This window comes from Ranitomeya variabilis, chromosome 1 (assembly GCF_051348905.1).
Source record: "Ranitomeya variabilis isolate aRanVar5 chromosome 1, aRanVar5.hap1, whole genome shotgun sequence".
Lineage (NCBI taxonomy): Eukaryota > Metazoa > Chordata > Amphibia > Anura > Dendrobatidae > Ranitomeya > Ranitomeya variabilis.
The window spans coordinates 757,223,661-757,237,153 of NC_135232.1; the positions used below are offsets into that span (position 1 = coordinate 757,223,661).

The window sequence follows — 13,493 nt, forward strand, 5'->3', positions numbered from 1 at the left end:
CCAAAATTGCATTTCTTCAGACTGGCTTATCGTCTCAACATACTTATCCAACTATCCCTTTTTTTTCCCCATACAAAATTTTCTTCAAACCCAGAACCCTCATAGCATCCGTTCTCACACCCTTCATGCTGTTAATAGCCCTCTGTGTCTGTACTTTTACACTTTCTGGCTGGTGACCAATTCACGCATTACAGGAACACCCTATTACATTAATGGCTGGACCGTACATTACAAGCAATTCTTACCAACCATCTTTCATGTCTCCTCAGACTGTAAGCAGGGCCATCACTCCTCTTGGTATTTGTTGAATGTGATATTCTGTAATGTCTATTGTCTGTACATGTCCCCTCTAAATGTAAAAGGGCTGTGGAATATGTTGGCACTATAGAAATAAAATGTTTATTTATTAACATGGTTGTTGCACTACATGTCACATAATAATGATTGAATATATTATGCTCCCTTTGTAGTCAGATCATTTTGGTAACTGACACATCACACCCCTTCGTATGTTGTAGTGTTCTGGATCTTGATTTACAGGTGCATCATAAAATTACTGGTGAAAGAGTTGCAGCACTAGAGTTCTCAGGGTACTGCACAAAGCAGGGTCTCCATTATTTCAGAAGTGTTGGCTAACTTTGCAGCTGTCTTCCGCTATGTTCAATGAAAACATGCGGCATCACCATGGGTACAAAAGCCAGCAGCGCTTTGGCCGGAGCGGGTATCTGCTGCCTGCAAAGTGCTGCCATTCCGGCCCATGGAAACATACCCATATACTTCTTTAGTGAGGCTGCGCATTCAATAGTAGGAGAAATGGGCACCAGCCATATCCGATACTACTGCTCTCTTGATGAAACAATACATCAGGCAGGCTAAAAATGCAAATGTGTCCAACCCTTTTCCTTCCCCTAAAGCCACTAGTTGTGATGTGCCTATGCATGATCTTAGTGCATAACCAAATAGAGCCCGTACTGAACAAATTTGCTTGGAGGAGACAGTTACCAACCCCATACTTTCCCATGAGTGCAGAGTGGTGTTACAGAGAACACAAACCCCGTAGCTGGAAGTGCCATGTCACTCACAATATAGTTAGTGGAGTCAAATTGCTTTTGCAAATCTTGCGATAATGAGAATATATATTTTTTATAGTTTGATTTAATATTTGTACACAATACTGTATTCTATTCAAAAAGCTAATTTTTCACACCAAATTTCAGCTGTATAAACTGCAGCCAACGCTATGAGGGGCTTAACTACAACATTCTGTAATGCTGAAGATCAGCCCCCGATGTAACCTGAAAGATGAGAAATAGAGGTTCAATTATACTCACCCAGGGGCGGTCTGGGTCCGATGGGCGTCGTGGTCCGGCGCCTCCCATCTTCATACAATGTCGTCCTCTTCCTTGCTTCTGTCGCGGCTCCTGCACAGGCGTAATATTCTGCCCTGTTGAGGGCAGAGTAAAGTACTGCAGTGCGCAGGGAAAGGTCAGAGAGGCCCAGCGTCCGCGCACTTCAGTACTTTACGCTGTCCTCAACAGGGCAAACAAAGTACGCCTGCGCCAGAGCCGCGACAGGAAGCAAGGAGGAGGGCGTCATCGCATGAAGATAGGAGGCACCGGACCGCGACCGCACCTGGGTGAGCATAATCTAACGTGTTTTTCTTATCTTTCAGGTTACATCTGGGGGAGGGGGGCTTATCTACAGCATTACAGAATGCTCTAGATAAGCCCTTAATGGCGTTGGCCTCAGTTTATAGGGCAAAATAAAGTGACAGATTCCCTTTAATAAGCAGGAGTTTACCAGCCATTGACAATTCACCAATAAATAACCATTATCAGAATTGCAGGGCCAAGACACCCTGATGTTTGCATGCGAGTCAATGGTACATTAGCTACTGCATGTAACACATGATCTTGTGTCTGCTACCAGGCTGTACAGTGTGAACAGCTCCAGCATATAAAGACATCAGATTTTAAAGTAGGATGCAAACATTAGTAAGGGACTCATTAAGGGCAGATCAGGAAGCAAGTTTGTCACTTTTGTACTAGCCATAGTAAGCAAGAACCCACTTTAATACAAACTGTTAGGGCACAATTTGACAGTTTCTTTGCAAAAAAAAAATTATATTAGTGGTTTTATTATCTGTAGTAGATCCTTCCTCAGGAGGCAAAAAAAAACCCCACCCACAGACCAGGTGGGCATGGCAAATGCCTGTATCTCGTTGTTCTGATGCATACTTCCTATGGTGCAATCCATTCTCCTCTTTCGTATACTGTGAAACCTATTGTAGAGCACCATTACATGTCAAGCTGCTCACGGGTGTATAGTAGAGTTGAGTGAATATGTTTGGAAACAATCGCAGAATTTGCCATACCCTATTCGTGCCAAATTTATGTTTGACGATCGATTCCAAACATATTCAGTTATTTCTACTCCCATTGACTCCAATGACGTTCAGCGATTATTGCAAAAACAATATTTGATGATCTGAATCGAACTTTGAAAAATTTGCTCAACTTGAGTGTATAGCAGACATAAGCCTGCAATAGCCATGAGCAGTGTCACACGCAACTGAACCCCGCAATAGGTTGGATATTACATTAAACTAAAGAGCTGAGATTTGCTGGGCTTCTCCTTGAATGAGAACAGGCATTATTTTAGGCGGAGACATTTACAGTGATATTTCATGTAGGATTCCGCTGCCTCCAAGATGTAGTGCTAGTCACTTGTTCCATTGTCCCTCATGGGACCCTGACCCTCCCTAAAAAGGTGGTTAGCAATAATGGGTCATAAGGAGGGCATGTTTGGCTACTTTAAAAGGTACCGTCACATTTAGCGACGCTGCAGCGATCTAGACAATGATGCCGATCGCTGCAGCGTCGCTGTGTGGTCGCTGGAGAGCTGTCACACAGACAGCTCTCCAGCAACCAACGATGCCGAAGTCCCCGGGTAACCAGGGTAAACATCGGGTTACTAAGCGCAGGGCCGCGCTTAGTAACCCAATGTTTACCCTGGTTTCCAGTGTAAATGTAAAAAACAAAAAAAAAAAACCACTACATACTCACATTCCGGTGTCTGTCGGGTCCCCCGGCGTTCTGCTTCCCTGCACTGTAAGTGCCCGCTGTAAAGCAGAGCGGTGACGTCACCGCTGTGCCCTGCTTTACGGCCAGCCGGCGCTGACAGTGCAGGGAAGCAGAACGTCGGGGGACGCGTGCAGACACCGGAATGTAAGTATGTAGTGTTTGGGTTTTTTTTTTTTACATTTACACTGGTAACCAGGGTAAACATCGGGTTACTAAGCGCGGCCCTGCGCTTAGTAACCCGATGTTTACCCTGGTTACCAGTGAAGACATCGCTGAATCCGCGTCACACACGCCGACTCAGCGATGTCTGCGGGTGATCCAGCGACGAAATAAGGTGCTGGCCTTCTAGCTCCGACCAACGATGTCACAGCAGGATCCTGGTCGCTGCTGCGTGTCAAACACAACGATATCGCTATCCAGGACGCTGCAACGTCACGGATCGCTAGCGATATCGTTGTAAAGTTGTTCAGTGTGAAGGTACCTTGAGAAGCATCATTAATGCACAGTATGACAAAACGTTACTTTTTTTGTACCTGGAAGTGATCTCATTGCTTAGGTCTATTTTATGGAAGAAAAAAATTAAAATAAAGTTACAAAATACCAGAAGACACTATTCCTGCTACATCTTTTATTAATTTTGACAAAACTAACTGAATTTCTACTTTTCTGGTTAGTGTACTTTCATTTCTGGCTACATATAAGTGTGCCCCAGCACTTTTCTTACCCTTCAGTACCACCAGAAAAGCAGTGTACCTGTGAGTAAGTGGGGGTAACCCTGAGGTACAAAAAATTATACAAAACAGGAGTTTAGAAGCCAATAAGAAACACAAAGTAGATGTGCAAATGAGGGCTATGAACTGGATGCATTCTGCACCACAAAAAGAAGCCCCAGACTCAAGCGGTTTGTCGAAATGAAGCCAATGCTTTGAGCACATGGAGATAAAGAACAGATCACACGTACTTGAGACACAGATTGAACGTGGTGGTTCTGAAGCCACTCTTACAACACGAGACTAGAAAGGAAAACCTAGAAGACCAAGAGGAGCAGAGGGTTCTTCCAGTGCCCACGTCCTGCCTGCTGTCTATACAGCCTGTGACATTACCAACCCCCTCCTCTAATGGCAACATGGAGAACAGGAAGAGGGCCAGAAGCAAAGCCGCCCTACATCAGAGCGCTGCCGAATGTCAGCGACAGCACCTCTTCCTGAAACGCCCACAAGTGGGGGGAGAAGCACACGAACAGTTCTCACGCACAGACTGCCAGGAAATACCTGGCACACAGAACAGTACGTCACTGTAGGCACAGTGGGTGCAAGGGGGAACAGAATAACCCAGGAAGTTAACAGAAAGGGAGCAAAAATAAAACCACAGCTTACCAGGTTTACCAATACTGCATACAGAATTCCCCATCATAAAAAATATAGATATATACTCTGCTCCAACAAGGTTTAATAAAAAATAAAAATACCAATTTAAAGTCAAACTAAAAAAAACAAAAACTGCTGATCCAGGAGCAAGAAATAAAAAAAAAAAAAAAATTCAACATGAGGTAAATATGATAAAACGTAGAAAGCTTGGACACGGCACAAAATGATGCCTCCCTCCCTGCTGCTGTCCCCATCTCAGAGTCAGTTCACAGGTGAGGATGGGCGAGAGCCACAGCATGCAGAACGGATCCCACCCCAAAACCAGGCAGAGGAGGGACAGCGGCCCATAGCATAGTACAACGATGCTACATATGACAAAACGGCGATGATGCATTTTAGACAAGTCCCTGTTTCACCTCATCCCAGGTCATTCCAAGTATGAAGTCCAATAGGAGCAGGAACATCCTGAACAGCAGCATGTCTGAGGTTTAGTCAAGAGCCGGTGGATTCGGAGAAGCTTTTCCCCAAGCTCTGAGCGTCTGCATTCATGTATTATGGAACTGGTCTGAGGGAGGGGTAAACACCATTTCCAGGAACCAGAGTGTGTATTATTGCTTTCACACTCCACAATGCAAGGCTACAGTCCAAACCTGCAACGCCTATGACAGAAGCGTTTAAGGCAGACTTTATGTTATTCAAGCCAGAGGAAACGCAAGGTTTGACCATGTATTGTTTTCCTTTGATGACCACAACATCATTAATCCAGAGTTAGTCCTATATTTTCCATTTACAGCTGAAGCAGTCCTGTGGTGCAAAGCATGAAGGAACATGCCTCATGCCACCACAAATTCTGAGTTTAGTTCAGCCTTCACATCTGGTTTCCATAGCGAGTCCTCAAAGTCCATCTCAATGGCACCCTCTCCACTTGATGTACTGCTGGTCCGGCTAGACTTTCGTGTAGGAAGCCACTGATAAGGAGCTCTGGAGTCTCTGCGTGCCTTTCGACGCAATCTCTTTTGATGCATAAGCAACTGCAAGCGTTCTACTTTGCAGCGAGTTGCCCGATTTTCTGTTTGCCGCATACGATCCCCTGTTAAGAGTGACAAGTTAAAATATTGACTTAAAATGGAAAATGGCAATTTAGGTACTACAGCCCCCCCTACAGGTTTATATGCCTGCATATGCATAGGTTCAAGTCACAGTAATGCTAGTAACCAAATGTCTAATTCTACACATGTAGAAGAAACATTATTCAAGTCAGAGCGCAAAGGGGGGGGGGGATAAAATAAAAAGAAGCCTCTGAACATACAATGACTTGATACTCATGGCTTAAATCAGTCATCATGCCGCTGCAAGGTTCTCCCAATGGGGCATGCGGGGTCTTTTACTTACAGTTAAGAAGCCTGTGGATTATCAGATGCACAACAAGCATTGAATTTTTTATCATGAAGCTCCCACAGCTTCCTGCAGTATAATGGGAATTGCGCACCCCTCCCACACTCAGAAGTTCTTTGTTCTCCAACACAACACACAGAAAGCAGCCAGATGCATGCATACCCTCCCCCCTCTCACCCACACCCTCTGGAGGTCCCCCTTACAAGTCTCTCTGGATACCAACTAACAGGAGTCAGTGTGAGAATGTGTCCTCCAACAGAAGGAGTGTATCAGACCAAGAAAGGTCTCCTACCCCAGTAGCAAGCCACCCACCACTGAGTGTAGGAGCACACGTGCCATCCTGACAGGGCCCGGAGAACCAAATCTGGGCCTGGGACTTCTACGCAAGTGGCCAGTTTTCCTTTTAAACCCAAGATTATATTTTTGGGGGAAGATGTGATAATGTTCCAGTACACCTACTGACAGGGTGGGGGTGGAATTAAGGCCCTTATTTTGTAAGGGGCCTTTGTCTAGTTCCTCCCTGCTGCTAAGGGGACAGAGGTCAGGTAACCCTTTCAGTAGTCGGGACACAGACATTCACCATATTTCGCACCACTGCACAAAGGAAATGTGTAGTCCTAGCACACAGCCCCAGATTACTCACCAGTAGGCTTGCACTGACGAGCTTGGGGCTGGGATTGTGCCGTTGGTTGGCCGCTTTTCTGGGGGTCCCTGCTTTGTGTAGAGGTAGCCTTGGCGTTTCTGGTCTGGGATGCACACTGTGTGTGGCAACGGAGTGTTGTAAGAGAGGGTGGCATGCCCTGGTAATGGCGAGTAGCACTCAGCAAGTCATTGAGGATCTGTAAAATTGTCCCAATGTCTCGGCGAGGACGCCCTGTGCTATCCTGGCAGTGGGGGTGCAAAGTGCCTGCAAAATAGAAATAGACCAGTAAGATAAAGAACACACATCCAGCAGTCACACTCCTCAGAAATACCAGCTACATAGCCATGATTACAGGGGGTTTTCAGGGCATCATTTCTATCACAGTAGCAAAGCATTAAGGTTTGTTTTTTTGTTTGTTTTTTTAATACATACCCCCAACCTCACCCACTGAGCACCATTTAGCATATTGCAATAACAGTAAAGATACCAAAAAGCAAAATATAAACTGTTAGTATAAAGCAAGGATATCCATCTGGTCTCATTTAGATCAGTGACCAGGTGTTAAAGAGAATCACAAGATTTTCGCCACCCCAAGGACAGCATGACACAGGAGGTAGAGACCCCCGATTCTAGACATGTGTCACTTAATTTACTGGGTGCTGCAGTTTTGATTGATCTACAGACAAGCCTGTTTTCAATCAGTTCGCTGAATGCTGAGCTCTGCATAACCCACCACCACCACTGACTACACAGAGCTACCAATCAGTGGTGGGGGCATGGTTGGACTACATGGCACCAGGTCTACTAGTCCTCTGGTGATGGATTCCCCTTACAAATGTCTGTTTCAGTAGTGTCCTGCGACGCCTGAATTATATGGGCATATGCATTTCTTTACATGCAATGTATGTGTGTTACAGAAGTGCTAACCTTCAAATCTAACCTTTCTGGGACTTGGGCCATAAAAACCTATATGGTGGAGGGTGTTCAATGTGACCACCATATATCTGCTCTGTTACTTCCACTGATGGTGGTGTGGACATCTAAAGTCAAAACTAGAAATATACTTACCAGAGAATGTCCCTGAGAAGACCCCAGGAGCATGGTTGACAAAACTTTCTATGATGGCACCAGGTTTTCGGGGTCGTGCAGACTGGGAAGGTCCACCAGCTTCACTACTTCGAGTGGTGCTGCTACATGGTACCTGCTAAAAGAAAGGTGGATAAGAAGACCACATTAATAGTAGTGATGAGCGAGTGTACTTGTTGCTCGGGTGATCTACAAGTATTTCGGGATGCTTGGAGATATGGTTTTCATCACCTCAGCTGCATGATTTACAGCTGCTAGACAGGCTGAATACATGTGAGGAATGCCTGTTAGGGAAATCCCATAAGTATTCAGGCTGTCCAGCAGCCGCAAATCATGCAGCCCAGGCCATGAAAACTAAATCTGAGCACACCAAAATACTCAGATCACCTGAGCGTGCTCAGGAAGGCCTGAGCAACAATGCTCCTCGCTCATCACTAATTAATACCACTAAAGAGCTCATGTGTTCAAGAAAGGGTTAGATGAGAAAGCCCCTAAGCTTGTCAGAAGACCTCAAGGATGGTTTGGAAGTCTTCCTTTAGTCTTAACATTAAAAAGGTTAAAGCTGCCAGTGTACTCACCTCTGCACAGGGTGATACAGCCACACCCTCTCCATGTGAGCGGAAGACGCTGGTGGTGAGGGATGAAGAATGAGGTGCATCACAGCGAGTGGAAGAAGCCGGTGCTGACTCAGTAGGCTGAGAAGAACCCTGTGTACAACCTGCCAGTCGGGAGAGTACAGGTGTGGCGCTTGTATGCAGGGTGCGGAAGTGAGGGGCAGCATTGTGCTCAGTTCCTCTGGTGATTAGATGGCGATGCTGGAGGTGGGAGCCCCCCGCTTGTTGGGCAGCCAACTGAAGCTGTACAAACATCATATGATCCCCAACACGAAGAGCAAGAGTGAGTGGCGAGCGGCCAGATAAGAAGTCATTCACCTTCAGGATAAAAACAGACCAAATGGTTTTAGATTATAGCAAAAAAAAAAAACATGGATTCTAAGAAACTGACCTAGAGTGCGAGGAGACCTCATTTTCAGTATGGCCATTGAAATGGCAATGTAGACCAACAACTACATTAGTCGCTCAACCTAAGGCCAGCTTCACACAACTAGTATTCCAGGTCCTAGTATGGACCAGCCTCAGATCTGAACCTGATTGGCACATACGAGACTGTCCAGGTCAGCAGATCTGTGGTTGGTCCATACTCAGATGTCACATACCAGGTCCGTACACCTAACCCTCAGCAGGCCTTGGTAACAGGCCTCGCCAACTGACAGAATGGGACCAAACACCAGCCACACAGAAGCAGCACACCATCACGACTCAATCACACAAACAGTCATGATTTCAGCACCCCTCCCCCACGTCACGACTCCCCCCACCCCCGCATCACTGGACAAAGAGCAGAACATTAACCCTGCGAGAGCTGGAGACAATGCATAAACAGCCTGTGTGTATGGCAGGTACATCATGTACTGTTCATGTATATATGAATGCAGCGACTCTCCCGGTTTTATCAGGCCGCTCTCTGACTCACCCCCCTCCAGCCCACGCCTGCAGGAACAGCTAAAAATAGCAGAGTCCAGCACGCAGTGGGGAGAACAAGGCCAAGGGAGGGAGTAGGGGGAGAAGGTACAGAAATGGGAAGGCTTACAGGGCAAGGAGAAGAGCACAAAGGCCGCCGTGCAGCAGTGACACAGAACCGCACCGCCAGTGACGGTGCTGGTGTGTTGCAATAAGGAAATGCAATCGTTTCGAACAAAGAAGAGTCTGCAAAACATGCAGGCAAAAGGTCACCATGGAGTGAAGGAGACTTCTAGCACTACCACATAGCAGGGAGCTGTGACTTTAAGAGACTGAGTATGGGAACTGCACAAGGGAGGGAACACCAAGAGGAGTCACCACCCTCAGCACCATCTGATTAGTAACCGGCTTGTTTGTCAGTGGAATGGCATGATCTGCGTCACACAGAGCATGGTGACATCACAGCGACAGGGCTACCGCCCACCTGCCCCCTCCCCCACGCCAGTCCTTCAGGGTTACTCACCTGCGTCTCTGTGAGGCTCTCCAGGGCCTGCATCACGGACTGCTCCGGGCGAGACATCTGGGACTAGAAGGGAAAAGACACCAGGGTTATTACAGGGCAGGCGAGCCATGGCCTCTCCAGACATTATATCTGACTGGTAAACTCACCATAAGGCCAGACTCAACCGTTGGCAGGAGGGTCAGCCTGCTCCCGTCCGCAACTCCCAAATCTTGTAACTTCCCAGAACTCAGCCGCCTGAGGAGAGAAGAGAAAAGGATTACACCTCCGTCAGTACCCACCATCAGGGGCACCCAGCGAGACCTTGTGGCCAGAGCACCGGGGGTGAGGTCACCCTGCTAGAGGGGCAATTCCCAGAACCTAGCCGCCTGAGGAGAGACAAGGCTTACACCTCCGCACCACTGTCAGCACCCACCATCAGGGGCATCCAGAGAGACCTTGTGGCCAGAACATCAGGGGTCAGATAACCCTGCTAGGGGGGCAATTCCCAGCACTGAATGGAGAACACAGGCATCCCCAGGACAAAGACACAGTGGGCTGTCGGCAAAGTATCGGGGGTCAGATCACCAAATTCGGGGGGCAATTCCCAGGACTGAAAGGAGTCCACAGGCATCCCCAGGACAAAGGCACAGTGGGCAGAGTACTGGGGGTCAGATCACCCAGCTAGGGGGGGCAATTCCCAGCACTGGATGGAGCCCACAGTCATCCCCAGGACAAAGTCACAGTGGACAGAGTACCAGGGTCAGATCACCCTGCTAGAGGAGCAATTCCCAGCACTGAATGGAGTCCACAGGCATTCCCAGGACAAAAGGCACAGTGGACAGAGTACCAGGGGTCAGATCACCCTGCTAGGGGGGCAATTCCCAGCACTGGATGGAGCCCACAGGCATTCCCAGGACAAAGTCACAGTGGACAGAGTACCAGGGTCAGATCACCCTGCTAGAGGAGCAATTCCCAGCACTGAATGGAGTCCACAGGCATTCCCAGGACAAAGTCACAGTGGGCAGAGTACCAGGGGTCAGATCACCCTGCTAGGGGGGCAATTCCCAGCACTGGATGATGGAGCCCACAGGCATTCCCAGGACAAAAGGCACAGTGGACAGAGTACCAGGGGTCAGATCACCCTGCTAGGGGGGCAATTCCCAGCACTGGATGATGGAGCCCACAGGCATCCCCAGGACAAAGGCACGGTGGGCTGTGGGCAGACCCTGCGGGCACATGGGGCAGCTGTGGGCCGAGCAGGAAGGAGGCAGCAGCCACAAAGACCCTCCTCCCTGGGGTGCAGAACAAAGGACGGAAACTCCGGGGGACCCGCAACTCCCGGGGTGGCAGGACAAAGGCCGCGCTGCGGCCCCCACCCCTCCACGGTCGGCGCTGAAACTCACGTCTCGCGGTGCAGCAGGGTGAGCCGCTCCTTAGGCACCTTCAGTCGCTGGGAGATCCGACGCTTCAGCCCGTCCACCGTTTCTTCGACTGGCACAGAGAGCTCATAGCGAGTGCCGGTGGTGCTGTGAACGTTCAGGTTCATGAGCGGCTCTCCTCCCACGTTCGTGCAGCTCCGGACACTGGGCTGCTGCTCCATCCGGCGATCGTTCTCCAGCTCCGCTCTGATCTCCGGTGTAAAACTAGCACAGAAAGTTACACGAGCTCCCCCTCCTGAGCAGCCGCGCTAAATCCCGCCCTCAGACCAATCACTGCGCCTTTTCACCTCCCCCACGTGGCAATAACGGGAGCCCTCCCCCAGGCTTTCCAGCCAATCCCTAACACGAGTGCACAGTGCTGCTCGCGGCCCCGCCCCGTCTGACTATAGCCACGCCCTCCCCGGCCATTCATAATAAATCGGATATAAAACAAAGAGAATCAGGAGCAGGCGGATGTCGGGGAGGAACAAAAGTCCGCGTACCCCAGAGGCCGGGGGGCACGAGTGCCACCAATCACCGCCACCAGCTTCACTGCCCTCTAATGTGCCCCAGAGTCCCTGACAAAAGCCGTAATCCGCAGCATGCTGACTGTAGTGCTCTCCTCCTGGCTTGTAGAGTTCATGACTGACTACCCATAGATAGGTTTGTGGTGGGTATAGGCTGAGTGAAGCCGGGGTCTAACGTTAGCCCACCTGAAAGAACATTTTTCTGTATGACATCATGCACACAACAGCCCTGTGTCGTCCTCTGTCGTACAGCGCTAATGTGAAAGTTTCCGTACCGGTGTAAGATTGGACAGAGCATCGGTGTGACGGCGTAAGATTGCACAGAGCATTGGTGTGACGGTGTAAGATTGTACAGAGTACCGGTGTGACGGTGTAAGATTGTACAGAGTACCGGTGTGACGGCGTAAGATTGCACAGAGCATCGGTGTGACGGCGTAAGATTGTACAGAGTACCGGTGTGACGGTGTAAGATTGTACAGAGTACCGGTGTGACGGCGTAAGATTGCACAGAGCATTGGTGTGACGGCGTAAGATTGTACAGAGTACCGGTGTGACGGTGTAAGATTGTACAGAGTACCGGTGTGACGGTGTAAGATTGTACAGAGTACCGGTGTGACGGTGTAAGATTGTACAGAGTACCGGTGTGACGGCGTAAGATTGTACAGAGTACCGGTGATACGGCGTAAGATTGTACAGAGTACCGGTGTAAGATTGCACAGCACTGGTGTGACGGTGTAAGATTGTACAGAGTACCAGTGTGACGGCGTAAGATTGTACAGAGTACCAGTGTGACGGCGTAAGATTGTACAGAGTACCGGTGTGACGGTGTAAGATTGGACAGAGCATCGGTGTGACGGCGTAAGATTGCACAGCACTGGTGTGACGGTGTAAGATTGGACAGAGCATCAGTGTGACAGTGTAAGATAATAATAATAATAATAATTTTATTTATATAGCGCCAACATATTCCGCAGCGCTTTACAACTTATAGAGGGGACTTATACAGACAATAGACATTACAGCATAACAGAAATCACAGTTCAAAACAGATACCAGGAGGAATGAGGGCCCTGCTGCTCGCAAGCTTACAATCTATGAGATTGGACAGAGCATCGTTGTGACGGCGTAAGATTGGACAGAGCATCGGTGTGACAGTGTAAGATTGGACAGAGCATCGGGGTGACGGCGTAAGATTGCACAGAGTGTTGTGTATCCGCTTTTTGGGCTCCCCTGGTGGTTGCTGGTGGTACTGGTGACTTGTTTGCACTTTGCTGCTTCTGTTCACCTGCTTCCATCAGCGTTTGGGAGTTTCCTATTTAGCCTTGCTCTCCAGTCTTTTCCTTGCCGGTCATCATTGTAACCAGAGCCTTCGGTTGCATGTTCCTGCTACTAGTCTGCTGATCAGCTAAGTGGACTTTGTCCTTTTGTTTTGTACCTTTTGTCCAGTTTGCAGTTTTGTTATTCTCTGTAGCTGGAAGCTCTTGCGGGCTGAAATTGCCACTCCTGTGTCATGAGTTGACACAGGAGTCTTAAAGTAATTTCAGGATGGTTTTTGAAAGGGTTTTCAGTTGACCGTGAAGTCCTCTTTTGTATCCTTCTGCTATCTAGTAAGTGGACCTCTCTTTGCTAAATCTACTTTCATACTGTGTATGTCTTTTCCTCTTAATTCACCGTTATTACATGTGGGGGGCTGTTATCATCTTTTGGGGTATTTCCCTAGAGGTAAGCCAGGTCTGTTTCTTCCTCTACCAGGCGTAGTTAGTCCTCCGGCTGGCGCGTGGCATATAGGAAGCCGTAGGTATGCTCCCTGGCTACTGTTAGTTGTGTGGTAGATTTAGCTCACGGTCAACTCGAGTTTCCATCACCCGAGAGCTCGTTCGTTACTTATATGTTTCTTACGTTCCCTTGCCATTGGGAACCATGACAGTATGACCGGCCCGTGTTAAACTTAT

At 48.4% G+C, this 13,493-nt stretch overlaps 1 protein-coding gene across 2 annotated transcripts; it reads right to left on the reverse strand.

The window, feature by feature from the left end:
- Nucleotides 1-3,696: 3,696 nt before the first annotated feature.
- Nucleotides 3,697-11,323, reverse strand: MIDN (midnolin). 2 transcript variants are annotated; one of them, XM_077271280.1, is made up of 7 exons: nt 11,000-11,323; nt 9,764-9,851; nt 9,618-9,680; nt 8,153-8,506; nt 7,557-7,689; nt 6,489-6,752; nt 3,697-5,540 (listed from the first exon to the last, which is right to left on the reverse strand). In XM_077271280.1, exons 1-7 carry the CDS (start codon nt 11,194-11,196, stop codon nt 5,284-5,286), a joined length of 1,356 nt encoding a protein of 451 aa, XP_077127395.1. In that variant the 5' UTR covers nt 11,197-11,323; the 3' UTR covers nt 3,697-5,283. The 2 variants fall into 2 exon arrangements, with proteins under 2 accessions (XP_077127395.1, XP_077127388.1); XM_077271273.1 differs by having other exon boundaries at nt 7,557-7,692; nt 11,000-11,322.
- Nucleotides 11,324-13,493: the final 2,170 nt, after the last annotated feature.